The sequence below is a fragment of the Rousettus aegyptiacus genome, unplaced genomic scaffold, assembly GCF_014176215.1.
Source record: "Rousettus aegyptiacus isolate mRouAeg1 unplaced genomic scaffold, mRouAeg1.p scaffold_m13_p_18, whole genome shotgun sequence".
Lineage (NCBI taxonomy): Eukaryota > Metazoa > Chordata > Mammalia > Chiroptera > Pteropodidae > Rousettus > Rousettus aegyptiacus.
Window position 1 is genome coordinate 19092933 of NW_023416293.1, and position 27553 is coordinate 19120485.

The 27553-nt window shown below is 42.9% G+C and overlaps 1 protein-coding gene across 7 annotated transcripts in view; it reads left to right on the forward strand.

The window, feature by feature from the left end:
• Nucleotides 1-27553, forward strand: part of RYR2 (ryanodine receptor 2) — a 525506-nt gene that overhangs the window by 296851 nt on the left and 201102 nt on the right. For all 7 annotated transcript variants that reach the window (XM_036235620.1, XM_036235621.1, XM_036235624.1 and 4 more), the window contains 9 exons: nucleotides 1636-1731; nucleotides 4279-4397; nucleotides 4754-4887; nucleotides 6315-6556; nucleotides 10773-10965; nucleotides 12575-12791; nucleotides 14429-14533; nucleotides 17462-17565; nucleotides 18356-18439. In XM_036235620.1, the coding sequence (XP_036091513.1) occupies nucleotides 1636-1731; nucleotides 4279-4397; nucleotides 4754-4887; nucleotides 6315-6556; nucleotides 10773-10965; nucleotides 12575-12791; nucleotides 14429-14533; nucleotides 17462-17565; nucleotides 18356-18439 (1294 nt within the window). The remainder of the gene's footprint in view (nucleotides 1-1635; nucleotides 1732-4278; nucleotides 4398-4753; nucleotides 4888-6314; nucleotides 6557-10772; nucleotides 10966-12574; nucleotides 12792-14428; nucleotides 14534-17461; nucleotides 17566-18355; nucleotides 18440-27553) is intronic.

Here is a 27553-nt window from a genome sequence, read left to right on the forward strand (position 1 = left end):
TAGTTTCATTAATTTGTCAAAGAATGTGGCCACCATCTGTTTGTAGTTTTTAAGGAAGGTTTTTTTGTGGTTTACTGCATGCTTTTCTAAAATGTCCTGTGATGTATGAAAAGAGTTTATTTTTATATTATTTGTTTCTTCAAGACTCACCTCATCTGTAACATTTGACTGCTAGAAGATATTTAATATCTTTAATTTTAAGAAACCAAGGTAAAATGAAAAGAGTGAGTTAAATTTGAAGCAAATGAGACTTTGCAATAAAGATTCGAAGCCTTCACCATCTGCTCTTCCCAGGGGCTGTGGTCAGGAACAGGTGTGCGTAGGAATTACACGTCCCCCGAGCACATAGGGCTCCTCGTCGTCTAGGGCACTTGTCCCTGGCGCTCATCACCGTGCGTGTGGCTGGGCTGGCCCCTCAGGGGCTGTGTGAGGACCGTCTCAGGGACCAAGTGCGTCGACTTTTCACCTGTGGGCCTGGGGGCTCGGTGCCCTCCAAGCTCCTCCCGTGAGATCGTGAGAACAGGAGGCCGCCTTTCCCCTGTCACAATTGCTCATCTCGCTCTCAGGTCACGTAACGACTTTTGGGGGACAGAGGAAATGCGAAAGAAGCCTTGCACTTTAATTGCAGTTGGTCACTACAGGGTCCCCTCCGTTTTGCCCTTAGCAAGGAGGTAAACTGGCAGTGTCCTCAAACTTCGGTCCCTCATGGGGCTCCCGGCAGTGCCAGGCTTCAGACAGTGATTCCTCTGTGGTAACATCTTTTTCCCACTAAATAGCATATTATACAAAAATCTCCCCAGCCCTCTGTGAACAGTTATATCATTTCTGAACAATCTTATGGGCGTGAGAGTAGCATTTACATAAAACATTTACCAGATTTATTTTGAATGAATTGAATGATTTTGAAATACTCAGTTTTCAATTGAGCATACAAATTGGGCTGAAAGAGGTCATAAGGTAACGTGGAATTTCACATAAAATGGGTTCTTCGGTCAAAGAAGTGTAGGAAACCTTAGGTTAAGCATGCACACGCAAATCTCAGAGTGGGAAGAGGAGATGCGGGAAAGCGGAAGGGTTTCCGCTCGCTCGTTAGCCTTCGGCTCTGCGCCTACTCCTCTGCTCCGTCTGGTTATGTCTGTCTGTACGACTGTTGTGGTCCCTGGTTGTGTCTCCCAGCACTTTGTGCTACATTTTCAGAAAAACTGATGTGCTCATAGCTTCATTACATAGGTGAGAAAACTGAGCTCTAGGGAAATTAAATAATTTAGTCTCACAGCTAATTAAAAGCGATGGGAATTGGATCCCAAGCAAGGGACCTCCCAGGACACTGGCTTCCCCATTATCCTTCATTATTACGTCCCCACATGAACTGTCACTTCCTCCAAATACATCTCCTCGAATGACCAGTGTGTTCAGTCCCCATTGATACGTAGAAGTTCTTTTTCTGATGTCTCGGTTGTGTGTGTGTGTGTGTGTGTGTGTGTGTGTGCGCGCGCGCTCGCGCGCATTTGTATGTTTTAGACATAAAGCAAAGGTGTTCTGTTCTCGATGCAGCATTTTAGGGCTCCTATTACTTTACTGTGTGTTTTGAACTAGAAAATCACATAAGTGTGAAATCTGCTTTTTCTTTTGCAGCGGCTCTAATTAGAGGAAATCGTAAAAACTGCGCTCAGTTTTCTGGCTCCCTCGACTGGCTGATCAGCCGATTGGAAAGGCTGGAAGCGTCTTCTGGTATGTTTTCCAGTTACCTCCTTGTGTGGTATATTATTCCTGTTTTCTTCTATTTTATGTTAAGACTTAAACACAAACTCTGAGGTTCAGTGTGATACAAATATTTTCCTTTTAACAGGTTAGACAATTTTTCTTAATGATAATGCTATCGGTATGTTTATTGTTCTTCCTGAAAAGCAATCTAACAGTATCTTGTTCATTTCCATTTTTTTAAAGCGAAGTCCCCAAAGTGGCCACAGAGCCAGAATCCCCGTTCTGCCCCAAACCTACTGCTCCTAATGCCCTATGCAAGCACAGGGATGGTTCAGAATCCCCGTTTTTAATTTGTGGTCAAAGGAAAATTTGGAAAGATTTAAAAGATCTTTTAGTTTTCCAAATCATATAGCACAATATATTATTTTAAAGGGATTTAGTACATACCAATAAACAGTCTGTTATAGTAAAGCAGTCGTAGGCAGCGCCCCTGATACAGCTGTCTCCAGCACGTGTGCCATTTGTATTTGGTGGCGCAGGGGCGCCCAGGCGGTTCCCAGGTCGGCCTGGCCTCCCAGGCGCCGGAGGTGGTCTCCGCGGCTCCCAGCCCCAGCCCGTTGCTCCTCTGCCCGTTTGCGCGGTGCCTCCTTAGTTGCCCTTGTGTGGCTCTCATGCCCTTTATGCCATTTGTTTTTCTCTCCGTCTTCTACACGAGTATGAACTTGAAGGCAGGGGCATGATTCCATTCGTACTCTCTGTATCTGTCATACTTTCTGGTGCCGAGTAGGTGCTTAATAGGATTTGTCAAATGAATGATGAAAGAATGTTTGAACTCACATAAGACGATGCCTGTCAATGCAGAAATAATCCCATGACTTTTCCATGATAAAGACACATCAGCCGCTCCACTTAAAGAGCCCAGAGGAGGAGGGGCTTTGTCCAGTGTTCCCGTGTAGACCTGAACCAACTTTTGTCCAACCTTGGACACCCTGGGCGTGACCCATGAATAAAACATAACGCAGTCAACTTTGATCCTAGAGAAAACGCCTACGGTTCGGGGCCAAGTAACAGACATGGAAGTCTCCATAAGAAGCAGACGGGGCCACTGTCCTTGATGACAGAAAACGTGGCGCGATGAGAGGCAGAGACGTCATAGGTTGGTGGGTGAAGGGAGAGGATGGATGTAGCAGATAAATCAGGATGCAGAATTAAGGAAGTTTAATGACTAGCTTTGGGAAAATGAGAAAAGGAATGGGATTTGAAAATAACCCGGGGCTTCGAGCTTGAGGCCACGGATGGACAGTGGGCCAGAGGAGCACCTTGACTTGTGCATGCACAACAAGGGGTAGTGTGTTCAGTTTGGGAAGGTTGTGTCGGAGGCACTTGGAGACATTCTAGATGACTGGAAGGCAGGAAGTGCTGTTTAACAGCCGCCCAGGACAGTCAGCCTAAGGTCTTGCTTTGCCTCCCTACCCAGGCTGAGCACGCGGCAAAGGGCCAGCACCTGGAGAGCAGCCCAGGTTCACTGCCGTGCCACTTGGCCCTGGCGGAGTGGAAATAAGTTCATGCAGTGCAGGCAAAGTATGACAGAAGATTAGGCTTATGTGGCATTGTCGATAGGTTAAAAGTTCATTGTCATTACGCACCACGTGGAGGACAGGCAGGGAATGTTACTGCTTGTTTGTAGTCAGTACTGAGGACTGAGTAGGTTGCGTGAATTGATTAGGTGTTGAGATTGAAGGCAGAATAACTTGGAAACAAACATTGAGTCTACCGTGTTCTCGTTCTTTCTAAAGATTTTTTTTCAGGTTAAAATTTTTTTTTGTACAAATTGAAGCAAAATAATATTTTAATTATTTGAATTTTTTTTTTACCTTCGTTATATTCCCATTTTCATTTCTTTTCTCAAGTTGTGGTATAATTGAGGTATAACGTTATATTAATGTCAGGTGTGAAATGATCACCACAATAAGTCTAGCTAACATCTATCACTTCACAGTTACACATTTTTTCTTCTTATGATGAGAACTTTTAAGATGTACTCTCTTAGCCACTTTCAAGTATACACTATTACATATAATTGTAATGCTGTACGTTATAGCCCCAAAGAAAGACAGTTGCTGTATGATCTCATTTATGTGTGGAATCTGAAAAAATAACCAAAAAAAAAAAAAAAAAAACCAGCTCACAGGTACAGAGAGCAGCGGTGTGGCCCCCACTCACGACTTCGCTGGGCCTGCCTGCCCTTCAGGGCCATCTGTTCCCCAAGGCCCGCCCTCAGTGTGGTGGTCTCTCATACCCCTCCTGGGCGGGGCTCACCTGCTTGCCGAGCCGAGCACCTTACCTTGGCCTTTTCATCACTGGACTGTCTGACTCCTTCTCGTTAACTGTGATTTCATTGTCTTTGGTTATCAGTCCCCTCTCCCCAATACCACCCGCCCTCACCACAGTGCCCTGTGACAAACGCACTGAGCACATAATGGTTATGTGCTGAACCGGATGAACACACGGAGGAAGGGAAGACCCTGGTCGTTGTCGACTGCTTAGTCGTCTCTTCCCTCTTTCTATCTCTAGGTATTCTCGAAGTTTTGCACTGTGTGTTAGTAGAAAGTCCAGAAGCTCTAAACATTATTAAAGAAGGACATATTAAATCCATTATTTCACTTTTAGACAAGCACGGAAGAAATCACAAGGTAAGTGAACCCTTTGCTGCCATGAATGAATTCTGGAATAATTTTAAATCTATTTTTAAAATAAGAGAATGTTTAAAGGTATGTCACATTTTTCATGAGAGATTTTCATCTCTTAATTATAATCGGGTGATATAGCCTAGTGTTTATTCACAGCATCCGTGGGAGAATGAGCAGTTCTCAATCGGGGTATGGGGGGCAGTTGTAAAGTGGGTCGACACATCGCTGACGTGTCCAGACGGTTAGACCAGGGGGCTGGAGGAGGAGGCGTGCTTGCCTTTGCGAATCGGCGGGGGCGGGGGCAGGGACGGGGCGGCGGGGCGAGGGGGGCATGGGGCGACGGCGGCTTCTCTTCCCAGGTCCTGGACGTCTTGTGCTCTCTCTGCGTCTGCCACGGAGTGGCTGTCCGCTCCAACCAGCACCTCATCTGTGACAATCTCCTGCCGGGAAGAGATCTCTTGCTGCAGACCCGCCTCGTGAACCACGTCAGCAGGTTGGTTCAGATGACAGTGTCGCCAGACTGGCGGCCTCATGAAAGAAGCGGTGTGCTAGGTCTGTAGCTCAGGCATCGGGTGGTCTGTCTGCTTAACTAAGGGCTTTTATGTGTTTCTCCAGTTAACAGTATGAGAATCGTTTTCTACCAATCAGCCAAGATAATAGGAATAGATGAACCCAGAGACACACACGTTTACCACGGAGACACACACGTGACAGCCTGCATTTCTCATTCTGGATTATCACTGACTTTCAGGAGCAGGGGACAGGGACACAGTCAGGAAGAATGATGTTTTACACCTTCTTAGAATATAACTGAAACTCTGCCTTTCAATACCAATCTTGAGTTGCCCATGATCTAGAATAAAGATTGAATTAGAATGTCCAAGATACCATAAATTCCACAAATAATAAAATTGCATTCCTAGGTGGATCTACCTTCCTGGGTACCAGACGTTTGTTGAATACCGAGTGTCAGCCACTGGGCACGTGCTTTCTCTGTGCCCTGCACTGCCGCGTTTGCCCAGGAGGGTGCTGCCCACTGTATATAGATGAAAACGTGGGAACCGGGAATAGAACTCAGGTCTAACTGCAGAAACTGAGCTCATGCCACGCTGCCTTCCTTACACAAGATGATGCTGCTGATGCTGATGCTGATGCTGATAATAGTAATAATAATGCACAGCTACAGTCAAGAAAATATTATATATGACAGTAATAACTTTGATACACCGTATCTAGCTGTTTAGGAAATACCACCTTACTGTTTTAAACAAAAACGTAAGGTTTGGTGTTTATTTCTGTATTTTGTTTTTAAATAGGATTAATTTAAGACTTCTTTCATGATTCTCTATAGGACAGACCTGCCGTTAATGAGCAGTAGTTGCCGAGACCACCTCTCATCCCTAGTATTAGCGTAGGGTACAAGTCCCCATGTGAAATGCAGTGAAATACAACCAGCCAGATGTTCTTCTGTTCACAGTGAGGCACAGAGCGAGCAATAAAGCTGATTAGTCACCTTCACTAACGACACGGCACCTCAGCCTCATGCCCCACGTGCTCAGCACAGGAAGATGCGTGCATGTCCTGGATTTATAACAGCTCTGTCAATTCTAAGGGCCGACTAGACTCTCTCTCTTTAAATGTGGTTAATAAAACATGCTGAAGAGCAATTAAGAGAAAATGATGTTAGCCCCGGAGTGACCCTGCCAGGCGAGCAGACGCCACTCTGAGTGTGGCCGTCGGGCTGGCCGACACCACACACTGCCTCTGTGGTCGTCTTACTCATTTCGTAGTGCTTAACGAAACATGTATTTAATATATTGCATTTTAGAAGAGCAGGACTAAGGTTCAAAATAGTGAGATTGACATTAAAACTGAAAAGTTCGTTCGAAATTTTTCATGTGCCTTTCTGTCTTTTTAAAGCATGAGGCCCAATATTTTTCTGGGCGTGAGCGAAGGGTCTGCCCAGTATAAGAAGTGGTACTACGAACTGATGGTGGACCACACCGAGCCGTTCGTGACAGCTGAAGCGACTCACCTGCGCGTGGGCTGGGCGTCCACGGAGGGCTTCTCGCCCTACCCCGGAGGCGGCGAGGAGGGGGGCGGCAGCGGCGTGGGCGACGACCTCTTCTCCTACGGGTTCGATGGCCTGCACCTCTGGGCAGGTGGGCACCGTCCACTTCCTTTCACAGCGTTTTTGATGGACACCTTTGCCCTTGCCATACACGTCTGAAGGCTGTTGGTGCGGCATATCCCAGATACATGTCTTATTCACAAAATTAACATGGAAATGATAAATGAGAGTGTTGAGTAAAAAGCAAAATTTCACAAGGGGATAAGGACAACTTAAAATTATAGTACATTTTCAAAGTACAACGTGCAGTCACGCCCCGTGTCTGCGGGGGGCGCGGTCCCAGACCTGCAGTCATGCCCCATGTCTGCGGGGGGCGCGGTCCCAGACCCGCAGTGGTGCCTGAGACCACAGATGCGGCCGCACCCTGCACAGCCCACTGCTTCCTGCACGCACATCTTGCCGCTCGCGGGAAGCCCTGACGGCCTCCCTGTGGGACGCCTGCTTGGCCAGCATCACTGCTCTTGTGTGTCGGGGCTGTTATTCAGGGCAGTAGGGCAGCTTGCACACAGGCGTGGTAGTCTGATCACCGAGAGGGCTCCTAAGTGACTCACAGGTGGGGGGCGCATTCAGCATAGGTACGCAGGACAAAGGGACAGTCCATGCACCCGGCGGGACGGAGCGGGAAAGTGTGAGATTTTGTTACGTTGCTCAGAATGGCGCACAATTTAAAACGTGACTCATTTAATTCTAGAATTTTCTGTTCTTTTCTGACCACGGTTGACCATGGGTAACTGAAGTGTGGAAAGGGACACTTTAGACAAGGGGGCCATCTATGTTTAAAAAGTGGCGTTTCGATTCGTGAATCAACCACAAAAAGTTATGTGTCTCCTACTTACTTCAGTTGGTATGTGCCATGCTCTAGCTTCCCATGTAAAGAAGAACCAAACACAACCTGGAAAATAACTGGAAGAAATAGACCAAGTTCTACCTCCTGGCCAATAATATAATGTCAGGATCCAGTAATTTGTACTGTGAGTAGCTGGTTCATATTTACATGGCATTGTTTCAGAATATGGAACTTTAAAAGTAAATGTATAGTTAATTTCACCAGCTACCAGCTCTCAGCTTTGATGGCTAAGTATGTATTAAAAATGAGAAACGTATTAAAAAACTAATAGTCTTATCTGATTTATGAAGAGGGGTATTTTGGTTGGCTCTATTTAAAAGTTAGCTTTTGATTGGTTCTTAGTTGTTGGAATTCACCTGGATTCTGCAGACATAGGCTTATGTTCATAAAGCTGCATTTAGAGGTTAGTTTTTAGATTATTTTGCAACACATTTAGCATATAGAAAGCACAGAAAGTTACCTTACATTATAAAAAGCTGAACTTTGTCTCTTACTGGGTACACACAATAATCATTTATTAGTGCTGTGTAGGTCTGATAGCTTAGGAAAAGAAATTTCAAATTGAATTAAACCTAAGAGTTTATGCTAATGAGCTTATAAATAAAAGTGCTCCATGTAATCGTATCTAAAAGTAGTACTTACCAAGATTTCCTTTATTCAGTGCCCAGTAGTCTGGAAGAGAGGAAGCTGTGTTTTGGCCATTGCATCTGACACACACACGTGTTCGGAGCTGGTCCAACGCTAGTCACAGTATTTGTTCGCATCGTAAAATTTTCCTAAGAAACAAAGACCAAGAATAGCAGCCCTGGAAGACCTATCAAACATGGAAGAGTGTTAATGTCTGTTTGGAGGAACTGTAGCTCTCGCCTTCTCTTTACCTCTTGACATCGCCCCCCGCAAAAGCGGTGGTCCACGTGCGAGTGAGGAACACATTAACTTGTGCTTCATTACATGGAGGTTGGGGGAAAACTGTTAAAACAGTGCGACTCGTTTCAGTGACCTCAGCCACATAACACCGCTTCACCATTTTCACTTTTGCTTAGAGTTTGAAGCTTTTTCTTTGCACACATAGCAGCGCTTATGGGGTCGAGCTGCAGGCACTGTGCCCTGCTGCCAGTGTGTTAAATAGAGCAATAAGAACAGTGGAATCCAGGGAATCTGTGAACGTCTCAGGGACGGTAGGCTGTGGAATTTCAGGAGAAGACCACTTTGAAGCTTTATGTCAACAGAAAAAAATTGTTTTCAAATGACAAGAAAATGTACACGGTGTCATACCTGTAGTTGACCAGTGTTCTCTCTCAAGCGCTTGGATATTAACACACTTTTTTTAAAAATAATTTTTTATTTTTCAATTACAGTTGGCATATAATATTATATTAGCTTCAGGTGACTAGACATTTATGTAACTTACTGAGTGATCTCCCAATCAGGCCAGTAACCGTCTGACACCGTACATAGTTATTAACAATATTATTGACAGTATTCCCTAAGCTGTACTTTACATCCCTGTGACTATTTTTATAACTGGAGATTTGCACATTTTAATCTTTTCCCTTTTTACCCATCCTCCCAACCCCCCTTCCATTCATTTTAGATTCATAGTAAACAAAGACAAATCTGAATAAATTGGCCTCTGACTTACTTCCCAAGGTCAGCTTCATCGTAACTCAGATACACTTCTTGGGGTCACTCCCTATTCCTTTATTTTTAACATTATGAACTAGAATTTAAAGTATCAAATATCTGTGATTTCTGGGTAAAGCACATTCTTTACCACTTAACATTTTTAAGTGGAGAGTGGAGATAGGACCCGAATTTGGCTCATCAGCAAGTTTTGAGCTGTGTCTTCATTTCGGTTTAAACTTTGCGCTGTGTTGCCGCAGTCCCACACTCTGAAGGCCGAGTGCAATTCTGGCCGTCCAGGTCCCACATGTTTGTAAAGGCCAAGTGTGCTTCTGGAGAATTCAGATCGGAAGGACGGGTGCAGACCCGTAACCCAGGACTGTAAGTGGCACCGCTGGGTCTTCCTTTCTGGCTGGCGCCGGGAGCAGGAGCGCAGATCTGTGGCTTTGCTGCGAGGTCCTGTGTGCGCAACCTGAGGATGCTCTAGGCGGATTCCGCAGCCTGAGCACCGCCCAAATGCTGCCCTCAGGCTGTTGGCTGGGATCTTGTCTGTCCTCCCTGCTTGCTTCAGGCGCTGCAGAACTGCTTATGTGGTGACTTTTAGATAGTCATTAGCATTATGTAATATCCCTGAGACTGAGCAATGTATTTGGATCATACTAAATATCTGAAATAACATTTTTATCAGCCAAAGAAGGATGTAGACCTTTCTCTGAGGGCTGCATTGCTTCTATGTGATTTTCGAAAAAGTTGCCTTTATTATATTCAGGGAATTCTAGAAGAACCACTTGATAGTAAATTTATTGCTTGCAGATTTGAATATTGATGAAATAAAAATGTACATATTTTAAAAGATATTCGACTACTGGTGTTTTAAATATACTATTGGTAAAATCTTGGCATGCTAGAAATAAAAAAGGTGTTATTAATTACAAAGCTTATATCATGGAATCTGTTTCTGTCTTTGCTCAGACTGAGAAATCTGTGTGTTTGTTTTTAGGAGAACCTTGCCTGCTTGTCTCCTAGTGGCCCATGGCACTAATTTGCAAAGGATGGGCTTAGGCCATACATAGGTTGGCCAGGGCAAGAAATGTCATTTTTCAAATACTACTTTCATGCCTCAAATCATATGCTGCTGTACTTCAGAAGCCAATCACAATCTTATCTGAAATAAATTGTAAAACAAACTGATTGGCATGTATTTGTCTAGTAAACAATGCATGAATGGTCACATTTTCTGCTTTCATTAATCTTATATATTTTTATTTTATATGAAAAAGGAAACCTAATTGTTTAAAAAGGAACTGACATGAAATGCTTGCTGTGTCTGAGGCTCCAGGTTCTCATAAACCATTTAAGCTCTGCGACATGATGGCACTTGGTTTACAGGAACTCACGTGTTAGGAGGCGAGGTTGCTTGCTGATGGCTGTACAGTCGTAGTTGGCGAAGCCACAGTTTGAACTCAAATCTCTCCCTGGAGATTCTCCTCTGACATTACTATACTTTTAGCTCTAAGATGGTTTCTACGTCAGATGCCAACTATCTACATGCAAAAGTTTCCACATATCAGAAGGTTCATTTTATAACAAAGGTTGCAGCATGGCTCCTGAAAAAAAAAACAACTTTTTTTTTTTTGGACAAAGGACTTAACATATAACATTATTTGTGTTCAAGATTTATCCTGTTCTGGTGCATTGCGTCATCACTGACCTCGGCCCTGAAGATGATTCTCTGAGATAAACGCACATCTCCTTCCTTCCTGTTTTTCCCCCGCAGGTTGTATTGCTCGGACTGTAAGCTCACCGAACCAACATCTGTTGAGAACTGATGATGTCATCAGTTGCTGTTTAGACCTAAGTGCCCCGAGCATCTCCTTCCGAATTAACGGACAACCTGTTCAAGGCATGTTTGAGAATTTCAACATCGATGGCCTCTTCTTTCCTGTTGTTAGTTTCTCTGCGGGAATAAAGTTAGTATTTCTATATTTTCTGTGTTTTTGGTCTGTGCCCCTTCCCACTGATGCTCTCACAAGAGGCTGCATGGCTGTCACTCCTGCTTCTCTCACCTTCTCCCCCTCACTCCTGGGCGCCTGTCCCGTTCTTAAGCGAGGAGGTAAGAGTCACCCCAGAGGGCAGTCTGGGGGGCTGGATGCCGTGGCCTCGTGTCCAACCACTTAGCTGTGGCAGTCCACCAATGCTCCCTCTCACCAGTGTCCTGAAATATTTCAGACCCATTCAAGTTCACCATTTTGTTTAATAGGGGGAAATGAACATTGTGTAAAAAAGATACCACTTATTTTCTTTTTATTATTTTTATCTTTTCACCATATTTCCACACCCAACTCCAAGGCCCCTCGTTTCCTACAGACACGTTTTTCATTGTTGTTTTAATCAGGGCGGCCCCCGCCAGTGTCTGCCTCTTCCGGTTACAGCTGCGATCATCTGGGTCAGGCTGGCTTCCGTGTGGTCCGCTGGGTCAGGCGTCCTCTGACCCTTCACTTGTTTGCTACTGCCAAGTGGAAAGAGGAATTAAAATGAAAATTCTTTGCAGTTCTGCTTTACTAAACAATGGTCCGTTGTGACAAGGGGCCCCTCTGTCACCGATTAATACGTTTCTGTGTTTAACGAGAGTGGCTTGCTCACTTCCAGTGACCATCTATTTATTCTGGTTATTCTTTTTGTTATAATTCTTCTTACAGGAATAAGTTATAGTTACAAAAACACCATATTGAAGAAGAGACAGAGTTATCATTAAATATTAGCTGTACATGTACCACTGACCTTTTTTTGTGTGTTTATACAAATTACTTTCCTTTCTTTAAGCTTCTGGAATGGTTTAAAGTTTTCGTTTCATCATTTTTGTTTTCTGATTTTTATTTTATTTATTTGATTTTTTTAGCCTGTAACCAAAATACAAATTAGAAAAAGAATTACAAAGAAGATGAAAATTTGAATTTATTTTTGTAAGCAGAGAGCCCAAGAAATTAGTATCATTTATTAAGTTTTAAAAAGGGTTACTCAGTGGGACTCAGATTAAATTATTTTAATTGCAGGTGACATATAAAATATTTTAGTAAGTTTTTTTTATTGAATAAGAAATACGGTTACCTTCTTCAGCAATTGAAGCATCAATTTAAGTTCCTTAAGGAATTTCACTGGAAAATTGGAGGCACAAAGTGACCTTGTCCAGCCCTGTGGTTTGAAGCGTCTGGATATTAAGGTCATGCCTGCTCTTTCTCTTTTGATTACTTGGGCACCTTGAGACATTAAATGACCAGTTACTGTGGGCAGGTATTTCCTTCAGCTGGTTCTCCAGTGAGGGGTAAATTTTTGCTGATCCGCTCACATAATTCCATCAGGGTTTCTCTTTTGATCATGTTTTACCACTTTATTTTTTGATCATATTTTACCCTTTATGATGAGAGGCTCTAAGGTGCCAACATGATGATGGTACTTAGGGAGAAACGGAGCTTCTGGTAGAGTTAATTTTGCACTAATAATGCATTCCTTGTGTCTGCTGATTAGGAATCTTTTGTGTACCCCAGAGAAATAACTGACCCTGACATGCATCCCTTTCAGGGTGCGCTTTCTGCTTGGGGGGCGACATGGAGAATTCAAGTTCCTGCCCCCGCCGGGCTACGCTCCGTGTCACGAAGCTGTCCTGCCGAAGGAGAGGCTGAAGGTGGAGCACAGCCGCAAGTACAAGCAGGAGAGGGCGCCCGCGAGGGACCTGCTGGGCCCCACAGTGGCGCTGACGCAAGCCGCCTTCACGCCGGTTCCCGTGGACACCAGCCAGGTAACCCCGGGCGGCCGACTCGACCACAACCCCCGGGAGTGTGCAATTTATACGTGACGAAGAAAGACTTTATGCGATAACACTTTCCTTTATCAAGTCCTCTTACCCATTTTCTATTCTCTTTTATCTTTTTGAGGGTGGTCCCAAGCCACAGCATTGATTTCACAATGCGGTGAGGATCCCAGCCTTCGGCAGTGTATCCTGGGGAGACATGGAGTTTTTAATTCCTCTTCCCATATAGATACACTTACTATTGTGAAACGGCTTAACTGACGTTTATGCTGGGTAGAGACTGAGATCATGGGCTCTAGAGTTGAAATGCCTGGGATCAGATGCACCCCCCGCCCCCTCTGGGACCTCATGAAAGTTCCTCATCTTGCCCATTGGGATGTTAAGAGTGTGTTTGACAAGTGTGTTTGAAATTTCTCATCTTGCCAACTGGGATGCTGAGAGTGTGTAGTTTATAAATAATGCATTAGCACAGTGCTTTGCACACAGGCACCCAAGAAATGCTAGCCATCGTTCTTTATAGAAGTGAAAATATCTTGACCGTGACAGTGAATTAAATATTGATTTATTTTGATAGTGAAGTAACTTCAGTAGGTTGGTTAAATATTCAAAGTTTATTAGTTTTCGAAGATCAAAGGTAATTCTTCTAAAGTCTGAAGCAGAATTCACACCAGGCATCAGCTTTGTAGAATCACCGTTTAGCTTCTCCAAACACATTTTTTGTCTCTCCAAGCTGACGTTGTACGTCATGTAGTAAAACAAACACAGGCTTCGTCCACACCTCAGCCGCAGTTTGTGTTGGCTGTTGCTGTGAGGTGACAGTGACACTGAGGGTTAGTGGCGAACGCGGCTGGAGGGTGGAGGCAGGTGGGAACGGACAGCCGGATGGCCCCTGCGAACACGCCGTGGGCTTCCCGAGGCTGGGATAGTTGCCACTGCCCCGGGGAAGGAGGTGGTGACAGCCGGCTCCCTGGGGAAAGGGCCTCATCCGTGGATGTTGTGGGCGACACACAGCCCCTCACCTTGAAAACTTGTGTTCTTTATAAAGAGATCATTAGACCTCTTCTTAGTCATGGGAACATGTAATGATTTTCCCCTTGGGGATTATACATGGAAACCACTAAAATAGAGTTAAGAGAAAACAGAAATCAACTGCAATCACATCTTCATAGGCTCAAAGTGCCAGTGGACTGTTGTCTGGGCACCGAGCTGCCTTCGTTCTGACCTGTGGATGAGGCCAGGCTGGTGGAAGCACCTCGGGGTGCTTCTGTCTAAATAACATGTGGCCGCCGGCTTTCTCACATCCATCCATCACGGTCTCTCGATGGCGATTGTCGCCACCGACACTCTATTTTTTCCCCCTAACTTTGTTTATAAATTCACTTAGAAACCTAAGCTGACTCTTCCTGAAAAAAGTCCCCAAATTTACCTAATGAATGTTTATATAATGAGTTACATTTTTATAACTAAGTTATCATAGGAGATTTTTAGACTCTAGCCGTATTATTAGATTTTAATGGTGTATAAGATCATTTTATTTCATTCAATTCACAGTGAGGACTGTTGGCACTGTGTTTCATTGTATGTTTTTCTGATGTGTGTTTTCTTCTCCTTTTGTTAAATTTTAGATCGTGTTGCCACCCCACCTGGAGAGGATAAGAGAAAAATTGGCAGAGAATATCCATGAGCTCTGGGTTATGAATAAGATTGAACTTGGCTGGCAGTATGGGCCGGTATGGAGTTTTGAAATTTATTTTCAGATTTCATTAATATGTCTTTCTGAAAACATTCATGTCTGCTGTGTGGCGACATGAATGAATTGGATTGATTTTCTTTTTTTAACACGTTAGTTTTTGTGCAGTTTTTAATTGGTAGGTTCATCCATCAATGAACCTACCAATTGCCTAGACCTTCAAAAATTATCAATCTTTAGGCCAACAGTTACATTTTAAAATCAGAGTTAACATGTACAGACAATAGGCATTGATTTCTAAAGCACTTAGGGAAAAAAAGTCATTGAAGTTGAAACTGAAAATTAAAAATTGGAAATGCGCCAATTTTTCTTCCTCCGACGACTCGCTTCCCTCAGTCCCATTTGTCCGGAGCACGTCCTGGGGCGGAGGTCACGGCTGGTTTCACAGGAAGAGACAGGCTGAGAAAGAATGGTTGCTTGTGTTTTCAAATGATTATTATTTAAAGAATTTAATGTATTGTTTGTCAGCAAAATCGAGATGAAATAAACCCAAGCAAGTTCCTGCGTATTCCCAGTGTATTACACTTGTTTTATGTGGGATTGTGGCAGCACATTCATTTTTATAATATTGTCAGTCTGAAGGTTAAAACCCTGAAGGTTTTAACACTTTCTTATATTTGTCTGAATACAGGGATGAGCGTATCCACTCGCTCCTAGTTTACTGCACTAGGTGTTGACTAAAGAACTTTCATTGTTAGTGGTGGTTCCCGCTAAGTAGTGGTACGATACTCCATGCTACTTAGTGATGTTTATATATTCGTTCAGAGCGTTGCCTTTTCTCACACACTCTCACTTACAGGTATTAGGCTAAGTTTTCATAGTAGCAGCCCGAGCTATGTGCTGCTATTTCTGTTTTTCCACTGATGACACAGCTGCGAATGCTGGTGGCGTCTGGGGGCAGCCACAGAGCTGCCAGGGGCCTGGGGCTGGGGCCCAGCGTCTCCAGCGCGGAGTCCAGAACTGTGTTCACAGTCAGACCTGCTGAGACGTGGCAGGAAAGGAGACCCTTTTATTACCTCATGAGTGGTTAGACAGTTGTCAAGTCAGCATATATTTATTAAGTACGCAATTTTCTGCTACGTTCATTGACTTTGAAAAGCTGAGGAAATGTGTAAATGCTAATAGCTAAAAGGTTTGGCCATCAATTAAAGTCGGTGAGAGGAGAGAGATTAATGTGTACGCGGTCAATTGCCAGAGGAAATTACAGACAAAATTTACCTTAAAATTCAAGAGGAGGGATTTGCATTACAGACAAAATTCATCTTATGTTTCAAGACGTGGGGAGGGGTGACTGTAGGCTAAGAAAACTTAAACAATGTCACACAAACAAACAGCTGTCATCTTACCGGGTACGTTTACGGTGCTCATGCTCCCGGTGGACGGTCTCTGCCGTGAGCCGCGGATCGCCGCGGGGCCGTTCTGCGCCGCGCGCCGCTGACGTTTCTCTAACGTGAGGAAGGCGTCGGTCTCAGCAGAGTCTGCTCTGCCGGTTAAACTCAGATCAGCTCAGCGCCACGCCTGCCACCGCCGCCTGTTCAGACAGGCCCTTGGTTTCTGATAGCAGAGGGCATCAGTCCCTGGGAGCTGTCCTTCCCGCGGGTGCCCCATGGTCCCTTCCCTGGCCCGGGCGGGTCCAGGCGGCGCGGGGCTCTCTGCCCCGATGCCTGTGTGCAGAGCGACACGGCGCTTTCCTCAGGGCTCGTCCGGGCGAGCACCGCTCGGGGGGCGCAGCAGGAGGTCCGGGATGTGGGGGAGTCTCAGACTCACGTGTGGGGGGACCCCACATCCTCCTGTCTCCCATCACCCTGCTCTTGCTCCCGCACGTGGCTTCCCCGAAGCTCCTTCGGACGGGTGGTCACGAGCCCTGGCCTGCGGTCTCTGCGGTTCCGGCCGCGGGCGCATCCTTTCTCCTGCTGATCCTATAAATCCTTTAACGTTTTAAACGACGTATTCGCGTGTGTTGTACTCTGGCGTAATTTAAGCTTCTCAGGGTGTCGAATAAATGGTTTGTTATTTTGCAAAGAGTGTCTTCGAACGTCTTTGGGACGTACTTTCCAGGAGTGTCCTGCGAGAACTCTACCACGCAGTGGCAGCAGGCGGACCCACTGAGGCACGCCCCCGCCCCCTTAGCCTTATTGTCTGCCTACTGTTCCCGTGGCCTTGTGCCTGGTGTCGGGGTCTCAAAGGTGAAAGCCCTTGGCTTTTCGCCGGCTTGCCTTTTAGGAGCTTCCAGTTTAGCCAAGTGACAGACATGCCAGCAGTGATAAGCTGCGTCCTGTCACGGAGGTGCTACCAGAGCGAAGAAGGGGTATCTAGGGCTCTCCTGGGAAATCAGAGAAGGCTTCCAGGAGGAGGTGAATATAAGAGACCCGAAGGATGAACTACACGTGGACCAGCGATCCGCAGCAGCGCGTGTTCTAAGCGGAGGGCCTGGGCTGTGTAAACGCGTGAGGTGGGGGGAGCTGGGCGCTGCGTGACCTCTCAGTGGCTCAGCTTTGCCGGGGTGAGAGGCGGCGGTGCCAGGCGGGGCACGGAGACACGTGACAGCCGGAGGTGTTCTGGACTCTGCGCGCGAGATGTGGGGGAGGGGGCAGAGGGCTGGGCCGGCGCCCAGGGTGAAAACCTCGGCGGGAAAGGACGAGCCAGGCAAGCGCTGGAAGTTGCCGAGGGCGCCAGCCTGCGGGTGTCGGGGTGGAGCAGGCGGGTGCTGGGCCGCGAGCGGTGGCCCGCAGGGGCCTGAGCAACGCCGGGCCCAGCTCCGCCCGCAGACATCGCGGGGCGGCGCCGCGGGCGGCGACCCCCGTCTCCCGTCTTGCTTTCGCCTTCGCTTCGCTCCTCACGGCGGGGTCCCCACAGCCGGGGGGCTGCCCCAGGACACTGTCACATGCCGGTTTCCTGTCCTTTCCAGGTGCGCGATGACAACAAGAGGCAGCACCCGTGTCTGGTGGAGTTCTCCAAGCTGCCCGAGCAGGAGCGCAATTACAATTTACAGATGTCCCTGGAGACCCTGAAGTGAGTTTCTCACCTTCTCCTGTCTTCCAGGCAGCCTTGCCTGAAAGGAACGCGGTATCGGTGCGCTCTGATGCAGCTGCGAAGCTATTTGAGTCGGTCACAACGCTGCAATGCGTAGGTGGATCGGATCCGCGCTGCTCCGAGTCACACCTCGACCCCGTTACACTGCGCGCGCTCTGCGCGAGCGTCTGCGCCACGACGTTTGCGCACGCGGCGGAGCGCGAGGGTCTGTGAGCCCACGAAGTGCCGCTCAGCGTGCGCGGCGGACCAGGTCGGTCACAGCCGGCGCTGGCTCGGGGTGACAGGAGATGTTCGGAACAGCATTCAGGAACTCTTATACCAATTACGGGAGCGACTGTATGTCTGTTGAATCTAATGTATAAAATGTAGGCTTGCATTTCCTAGGTCTTCATTTTGAAATTTAATTTTCTCTAGCAATTTTATTGATTTTTATCAGAGAATCAGACCATGATAGACTGGAAATTAAAAGAAAATTCATCCTTCACCACAGGTAGTTTGAGAAGCACTAACACATTATACTTAGGAGATGCCGAGTTTAAGTAATTCAGTAAGTTTTTATTTTTGCTGATGGATTATTCAGTACTGTGACTCTCTCAAGTGGGGTGCAATCCATTTCTTTCCCACATTTGTTTGGCAATAGCATCTTTTACTGAGAGAATGCCTTGGCAGCGTTTGTCTGGGGAACACACTGAGAAAAGCTGCTGTGGGGTAATCTGTATGGCATTTTTATAGTGGAGCGGCTGTGCTCACCTCTGGTTTTGATTTCCAGGACTCTGCTGGCATTAGGATGCCACGTGGGCATCGCAGACGAGCATGCTGAAGAAAAGGTGAAGAAGATGAAGCTGCCCAAGAAGTAAGTTGGCCGTCTGACGGCGCTCAGCGGTCACGCGTTGCTTTGGAGCACCCCGGGTTCCGCGTGGCAGGGACCGGGTGCCGGGCTTGCTTACGCTCGTGCTGTAAAGTTCAGATCGGAATTTAAACTGCTGTGGCACTTTCGGGGCTGCATCAGGTCTGCGGCGTGACAGGAGTCTGTCACAGCAACAGAGAGGAGATGAAGCTCAGAGAATATTTGGGAGTGTGTTATTAAAAAGTGTGTTTTTTCCCCGACATGCATATGTGGTGAACACGCATGTGTCCGCATTTCCAACTGAATGTGTGCAGTTTTCAAGTTTCCACCAAAAATATTTATAGTTTCATTTGCTTTTACAAAGAAAATACATTTTGGGAATAGTTACGACGTTGGTATTGCCATCCCCATGTTAAGATGAGAAAACTGAGGCCGTGATTGCTGTCCTGGTGATGTTACCTGCCATGTAATCAGAGTCCCCTCTGTCTGCAAGCCTGTTAATGTCTCAAAACCTCAGCTTTGTCATCTGCTAACAGGTATTTATAATACTTCACAGAGAAGTTTTAGGTGTCAAACGAGTAAGTGCTTAATGAGTGATAGCTGTTTCACCTTATTGTTTTTTTTTTCTTTAAGTATTCAGGGCGCTTTTTTCAGTCTCGTGTAAATAGCAGGTCTTGTTTGTTAAGTGATATCACAGAGATTAAAACGAAGCAGCCGCCCCATCATCTCCATCGCTCGCCCAGGCCTCAAGTTACCCCCGTAAGCACAGTAAACATATGATCGAAATAGAAACTGTGCTCGCTATGCAGATGCAAGTCAAGCAATTCCTGGTTTTTAAACATTTTACCTAGGTGCTTTACTAAAAATATTGTAAAAAATATTTCACACTTTTAGGTTCTAAAATTTTTTTTTAAGTTTAGATAGTTTGAAAGGAGGCTACTTTATGGTATATTTTAACATATTCTTTTGAAATGAAACTATTATGCCAATATTTAGTGTATCAAATAAGAGCAGATACACAGTGATGAGCTGTGTACCATCATCTATTTAAAATCTATATGTAAACTTGTTGATAATAATTTTACATCATTTGTTTTTCTCTTCGAATTATATTTCCAATCAATTTACCCTATAGAATATTACCCCACTAAAATATATTTTGATTGTTTACCCTATCATGTTTCTTTATAACCCAATGTACATCTAAATGGAATTTTAATTTTTTTGTTTTCTGAGATTATAGTCACTATGTGTTAAAATTTTTCTTCTGAATTATAATTATTTTTGGTATACAAGTGTTCAAAGCAACATAACTGAATTTTTGATAAAAATCAATATAAAAAGTAAGGTATTATTGGAAATAGCTTATAAAGAAATGGATCCAGCTATTTTTCCAATTATATTATATATCCATGATAAATATTATTTATCAATAGAAAGAAACAGGGTCAGTTGCATTCTTTGTTCACACAAATAATTTTGTTGTTAAAAAAATCAGTTTACTGAATCAAAATTTCATAGTGATTCATCATCAAAAATCATGTTTAGTTATCTGTTGCACAGCAACTCAATTATGTCCTTGTTTAGGTTTACAAAAACAAAAATTAAAACCTACCTAACTTGACAAATAATTTATTATCCTCTCACTAAAGTCACTCACTCTCTCAGTTTTTTGGAACGTATATCACAAAAGCGTTATTAGGGCTAAAAAACAAAAAATCCACCTAGTAGTTATAGCTGTTACTCTTTCACTTAAAGATATCTTATTTGACCTGATGTGCACAAGGATAAGAGAATAGAAAAGGTAGTTTCAGGTAATCTTTGACAACATAATATATTTAATAAGTTATTTTTATTATATGCTCTATGTGTGTGCGCGTATGTGTGTATACCTCATCAAAGAAGTCAGTCTGAAAAGCCTACATACTATATGACATTTCGGAAAAGGCAAAACTATGGAGATGGTAACAGGATCAATGGTTGCCAGGGGTTGGGAGAAAGGCAGGTGAATGGGTAGAGAACAGAGGATTTTTAGGTCAGGGAACATACTCTGTGTGACAATATAATGGTTCACACATGACATACATTCGTCCAAAACCATACCATATACAACACCAGCAGTGAAACCTAAAGAAAACTGTGGGACTTGGATGATAACATATGTCAGTGCATGTTCATCAGTTGTAACAAATATGCCAGTCTGGTGGGAAGGGGACAGGGCGTAGCGTTTGCAGTCAATAAGTCTCAAGGAGAAATTAGGATCCCTGTCTTCATTATTTGTTTTACTGAGGCTTTTTCTTTGCGTTGCTCAGTAACTGTTCATTATTTGATAATAGATAGAGGAATGGAACAGGTGAGGTCATTAAATAAAAATTGTACTCACACCTACCAACAGTCTCTCCTGTATCTAAATTTGCTATGAGGTGCCATTTTATTCTTATCAGAAAAATTAAGGAATTTGATAACAATAATTTGGAGGCAGAGCAGCACGAGTCTAAAAGTTTTGAGTGACTTTATAATAATTTGTAAAGCAATTTGGCATCACTGTGTAAAATTAAACACTTGCACATCTTGTTACCCAGCAGTTTCACTCCTAGACATGAGCTCTAGAGGCTGTTCACACCAAAACACGGAGGTATTGTTCCTAGCAATGTTATCGTAATAGCATAAAAATAAGGGAGAGGTCAGAGAGTGGGAGGGATGTTGAGTAGGATGATGAATGAAGTTGAATATATTCACATAATAAAATGAATGAATTATCATTATAAATGACAACGTAAATGAATCTAAAAATAATGTCAAGGTTGGATAAAAACACGTCACACGGTTATGAGGTGGGAGGAACGCACATACGGGTACAATGGTTTTAGTAATGTTCTAATTCTTTGGTGGTGGGTTAACGGAGTTCATTTTATTGTAATGTCTTAAGGCATAGTCTTTTGTATGTATCAAGAACAGTTGTTTTCAGAAGTCATAGCCACAGCAGTAAGACAATAAAAAGAAATAAAAGGCATCCAAATTGTAAAGGAAGAAGTAAAACTGTCTTGATTTGATACTATATATAGAGAACCCTAAAGAATCCACCAAAAAACTATTAGAACTGATAAATACATTTAAAGTAGCAGGATACAAAATTGATATTCAGAAATCAGTTGCATTTTTATACACCAATAACAAACTATGAGAAAAGGAAATTAAGAAAAGAATCTCATTTACATTGCATAAAAAAAACCCAGGGAATAAATTTAACCAAGGAGGCAAAAGATCTGTATTTGGAAAATTGAAGAAAGAAGTTGAAGAAGATACAAATAAATGGAAGCATATATCATGCTTATGGATAGGAAGAATTAACATTGTTAAAATGTCTGTACTACCCCCAAACAATCTATAGATTCAATGCAATCCCTATCAAAATATCAGTGGCATTTTTCAGAGAACTAGAACAAATAATCCTAAAATTTATGTGGAACCACAAAAGAACCACAATAGTACAGCAATCTTGAGAAAGAATAACAAAGTTGGAAGTATTACCCTACTTGATATCAAACTATACTACAAAGCTAGAGTAATCAAAACAGCACGATACTGACTCAAAAACATATATAGATCAATGGAACCAAATAGAAAACCCAGAAATAAACCCATGCCGACATGCCCAATTCATCTGCATCAATGAAGGCAAGAATATACAATGGAGTAAAGACAGCCTATTCAATAAATGGTGTTGGGAAAACTGGACAGATATATGAAAAAAGAAAAAGAAACTAGACCATCTTCTAGCATACCATATATAAGAATAAACTCAAAATAAATTAAAGACTTAAATGTAAAACCCAAAACCATAAAACTCCTAGAAGAAAACAGGCAGTAAACTCTGTGACATTGTTCTTAGTAATATTTTTTTTCTGATATATCTAATTGAGCAAGGAAAAAAATAAATGGGACAACATCAAACTAAAAAGTTTTGCACAGCAAAGGAAATCATCAACAAAAGAAAAGACAACCTACTGAGTAGAAGAAGATATTCACCAGTGATACATCTACTAAGGGGTTAATATCCCAAATTTATAGAGAACTCATACAATTCAACACCAAAATAAAAAAATCCGAATAACAATTGGGCAGAGGACTCGAATAGATATATCTCCATAGAGGACATACAGATGGCCAGTAGACATATGAAAAGATGCTCAAGGTCACTAATCATCAGAGAAATGCAAATTAAAACCACAATGAGATACCACCTCACACCTATCAGAATGACTAGTATTAGTAAATCAAAAAACAACAAGTATTGGCGAGAGTGTGGAGAAAAGGGAACCCTTGTGGGATTGCAAATTGGTGCAGCTGTTATGGACAACAGTATAAAGGTTTCTTAAAAAATTAAAAATAGAAATACCATATGACCCAGCAATTCTACTTATGGATATTTATCTGAAGAAATCCAAAAAAAATAATTCAAAAAAAGATGTATGCACCCCTATGTTCATTGCAGCATTATTTACAATAGCCAAGATATAGAAGCTACAGAAGTGCCCATCAATAGATGATTGGATAAAGAAGAAGTGGTACATACATACTATGGAATATTACTTAGCCATAAAAAATGAATTATTGCCATCTGAACAACATGGATCGACCTAGAGGGTATTATGCTGAGTGAAATAAGACAGAGAAAGACAAATGCCATATGATTTCACTGATATGTGGAATCTAAAGAACAAAGCAAATAAACGAAACAGAAACAGACTTATAAATACAGAGAACAAAAAATGGTTGCCAGATGTGGAGATTGAGGTGAATGAATGGAAAAAGTGAAGGGATTGAGAAGGACAAAATAGTCACTGGGACATAAAGTACAGCACAGGGGATATAGCCAATAATACTGTAATAACTAATATAGTGCCCGCTGGGCACTAGACTGACCAGGGATCACTTGGTAAATTATATAAATGTCTAACCACTACGTTGTACACCTGAACCTAATATAAAATAACATCAAATGACTGTAGTTAGAAAAAAGAATAATTATTTTTTAAAATAAAAATATAACATATGGATTCAAATATAGCATTAATCACAACAAATTTAAATGAGAAGGATAAGATACAGAGATTGTCAGATGGGATTCAGAAAGATTACTCACGTTGCACACACCTGACAAAAATAAAACTTAGCTATTGCAAACACGTCAAGAAACACAGAAAAATTAAAAATAATGAGAATATGATTTAACAAACAATACTACTCAAAAAAGAATCTTTTAAAAGACAAAATAGTTCTGACAGCAAAGTTAGGAAAAGAAGGTCACTGTACAAAGATTTAAAAAGCATCATACTGTGACTATTCACATATGCACCAAAAAAAAAAAAAAAAAAAGCTTCAGAAAAAGCAACACAGCAATATATCAATAGCTTTTTCAGAATAAATAGGCAAATGTACAGTCATAGTGGTAGTTCATAATACAGCTCCCAGAAACTGACATGGTCAACAGGCAAATATTAATGAAGATTAACAAAATTTAACCCCCTACAAATGAAAAGGTTGGCATATGTAGAACACCGAGCGCTTGTAACATTTAATACTCTTTACCACATGAGGACACATAGCATAAGGATCACGGAATCACAGGGAATAACAGCAACAACCAAGAAATCATATGAAGTCATGACATATCTAGAGATTTTAAAACAGTTCTAAATCACTATGGATCAAACATATATCATCACTAGAATTTAAAAACAAGAATGGAAAAGGAATAGACTTCATGTCAAAACATAGGCATTGCATATATAAACCAAAACTTGGAGAAGGCATGTTTTATTAAGCAGGAAAAAAATCTCTGAAAAGACCGATAAAGGAAAAAAGATTTATTTTAGCAATTTTAGGAATATTTTCAAGAAGAAATAGCAAAATGCAATAAGTTTATGCCAGAATGTTCTAGTTCAGTGATACTGACAATTATGTAGAATAATATTAAAACTGACTCAAGAAGAAAATGTTAATAGAAGTAAAACTACAAAAGAATTGAATAGTTTAAAATCTATACATATACACATTTTTAAAATTGATTTCTACCAAATATTTAAGAATGATAATCTTGAATGAAAAAGAAACAACACTTTACAGCGTATTTCCTGAGTAACATAATCTCAATACCAAAGTCCAGATTGGCAGTATGCGAAGGGGAATTACAGTCCCGTCCCTCCGACGGGCATAGATGCAGAAGTGCTAAGTAAAATACTAGCAACCTTCACCCAGCGGTTTATTACGAAGGTATCTCCTGACCAAGCTGAATTTCCTCCAGTAACGAAGGGATGGATTAGCAGAGAGAATGTCTGTCTTTAGCACTTACCTGCAATTAAATCGACACAGAACAAAGCAGGTTAGAAGGTTGTTGCCTGTCACATCCCTGGGACGTAAGTGGTCGTGTTGAGTTATGAAAAGCATATTAGGATCATCAGAGAGCCTTCTAAAACTGTGCTAAATTCCACCTCTGCCCCCAGCCTTCTTACCCCCGCACTGTGAAGCCCCTGGGAGTGGGCGAGGCGGGGTGAGTGGGATCTTGCAGGCGTAGTGGGGGGATAAAAGGCTGACAGTGACATTCTTGACACATAGATGTATATGTCCCTTTAAAACGACCTTCTGGAATGACTGCTTGGATAATGCTGAGTGTGCGGACCTATATATGTATGTACTGTTTGTATAGACACGAAGACATGTACAAATCCAACTCGTGTAAATATTTACTGAAATGAGAAATGCTGTCACAAATACAGTTGGATTTTGCTCTGAAATAATGAGACACCGTGATTATGAAGGAAAAAAGAAAACAAGTTTATACATTTTTTTTCTTTATGTGCAGTGAGTAAATTTCACAGACCACAGATTTTACAAAGTGCTAATGTCATGCCCTTTACTTTCTCTGATTGGGCTTGATTTTGTGTTTAAACCAATGGGCCTCGTAGGCAGAATGCAGCTGGTTGTAGGAAGTTAGCCTCAGTCTCGGGAGTACAAACTCAGCTAAAACAGCGTTTTCTGTGTTTATTCTCGCTTTTAAGTGTTGATTCAAAAACCCTCTTCTCAAAGCCACCTTCTTCGATCTCTTTAAAGCTGTACCCTATTTAACAGTGCCGTTCCTCCTAGACCCCCTTTCCTGCTTGATTTTTCCCCAGAGCAGTCACATTGCAGTTTTACATGTGTTTTGTTTGCTGCCTGCTTCCATCCCAGCCCTGCGAGCCCCCCGCTGTTCCTGCCCCTTTGTGCTGTGTCAAAACACATCTAAGGGCTAATAACTGCAGAGCTTTGGTGTCTGAGGAGGAGAATGTAGTGAATGTGTTTTTTGCCGTGTGGTTGATGGCACAGAGACCTCGCGTTGAAAGGAGGGGAGTAAGAACTACGCTGCTGAGCGGTGGGTTGCAGGAGGAAGGGATCCGCTGCCCGATTCTGGCAGAATTTCCCCGGAAGCTTGAGAAGGTGGGACGTCATACATGTCTTTAGTATGAGCTATGCGTATTTCGTTTTCATATAGTCACTTATGATATGGCTTTTCCCTGTTATTTGGGCTACGAAATTCTGCTTTCCAAGAATTGTTACAGGAATCTTTTATTTATTTCTTTTAAATTTCTGGACATAAATCTGACACTTTTCTTGAAACCATTTAGCTTCCAAGATTCGTGTCATCACACTTTATTGAAAAGAAAAGAAGATAATAGTTCATATTAGCAGTTAATTGATTGTATTAATAAGATGAAATGGACATTGTGTGCCAAAGTACATTTATGGACTTAAAAAAAAAAATCTCATTTTGCTATAATCACTTAATTCTTAGTCACTCTGTCAACATGTACTACAACAAAAATGACTTTATAAATCATTGTTGCCACCTGTAATTCATATTGGGTAAACATTTATGAGTCAGCATATTTTGTATTTGCAGTGGGTTGAAGCCTATTAATTTTAAATATTTGTATCTATTTTTACTGTAGAAGGTTCTTTAAAGTGTAACAGTGTGGAAATAAGGTTCAGATGACATGGGAGTAACAAAAATTCGGGTGGGAGTGGTCGTTAAGAGACCCACTCAGGTTTGAGTCCTTCCTTGCACAGGGGTCATGAGGAAAGGTGTTGCATTTTCTACATCTGAAAATGAGTGTGAGTTAATTGTTGTGCTATATCAAGTCAGCAGATGCAAATGCACGTCCTTGGGTTTCACTGCGATCACAGATGAACGCAGCTCTGGCGGATGCTCCAGCAGGACGTTTAGAAAATAGAGCAAAATGCTCTGACAATTCTGCGGTAGTGAACCGCCTTCCACTCCCGGTTCCGAGGACAGTTCTGAGGACGGCTGCCAGGGAGGAAGGCTCTCCCCTCTCCCGGGGCAGGTGCATCCCCCGCAGAGGCAGCCCGGGCGCGCATCAGTTATTTGCAGATTAGTCTCAAAACTTTGCTGTGTGCGTCTCCTCTGGGGCAGCCAGGAGGATCGGACCACTGGAAAATGAAAGCGAGAACTGTGTGCTTTGTGCTGGGCGATCGCGGGGAAAGCCAGGGGTGGGTGAGAAGCGATCGCGGGGAAAGCCAGGGGTGGGTGAGAAGCGATCGCGGGGAAAGCCAGGGGTGGGTGAGAAGCAGAGCCAGGAGGTGGAGAGCACCGAAGACGCCTTCTCGCTGCTCCCACCCCCTCCGGCCAGGGGGGTGACACTGGGAGACGGAGCCAGCTGGCCTCCCGTTGGCACACTTGAAATGCGTGGAGCTCCTTCTTGAGAAAATATTTTCCAAATGAGAACGTGTATATAGGCTGTGCTTACAGTTTATAGATTTGTTTATTTAAACATCAGAGTTCTAAAAAATATAATGATTTTTATGAGTGGTTAAAAACTCCATGTGGCTTCATTATAAAAAATTTTAAAAAATATATTAACTCCCTAAACATTCAGAGTTCTGATTTCAAACAGAACAAAACTTTCTGCCTGTAAATTTAGCTTGTGGCTGTAAACTGAACGGCGCAGGCAGTAATAGCCGTGGTTGCTGCGATGGTCAGACCCATCTCATCTACTTTAAAACAAAAGCTTTTTAAATCTTTTGTCTATAAATGACTTATAAAATACGAAATATCTTATAATG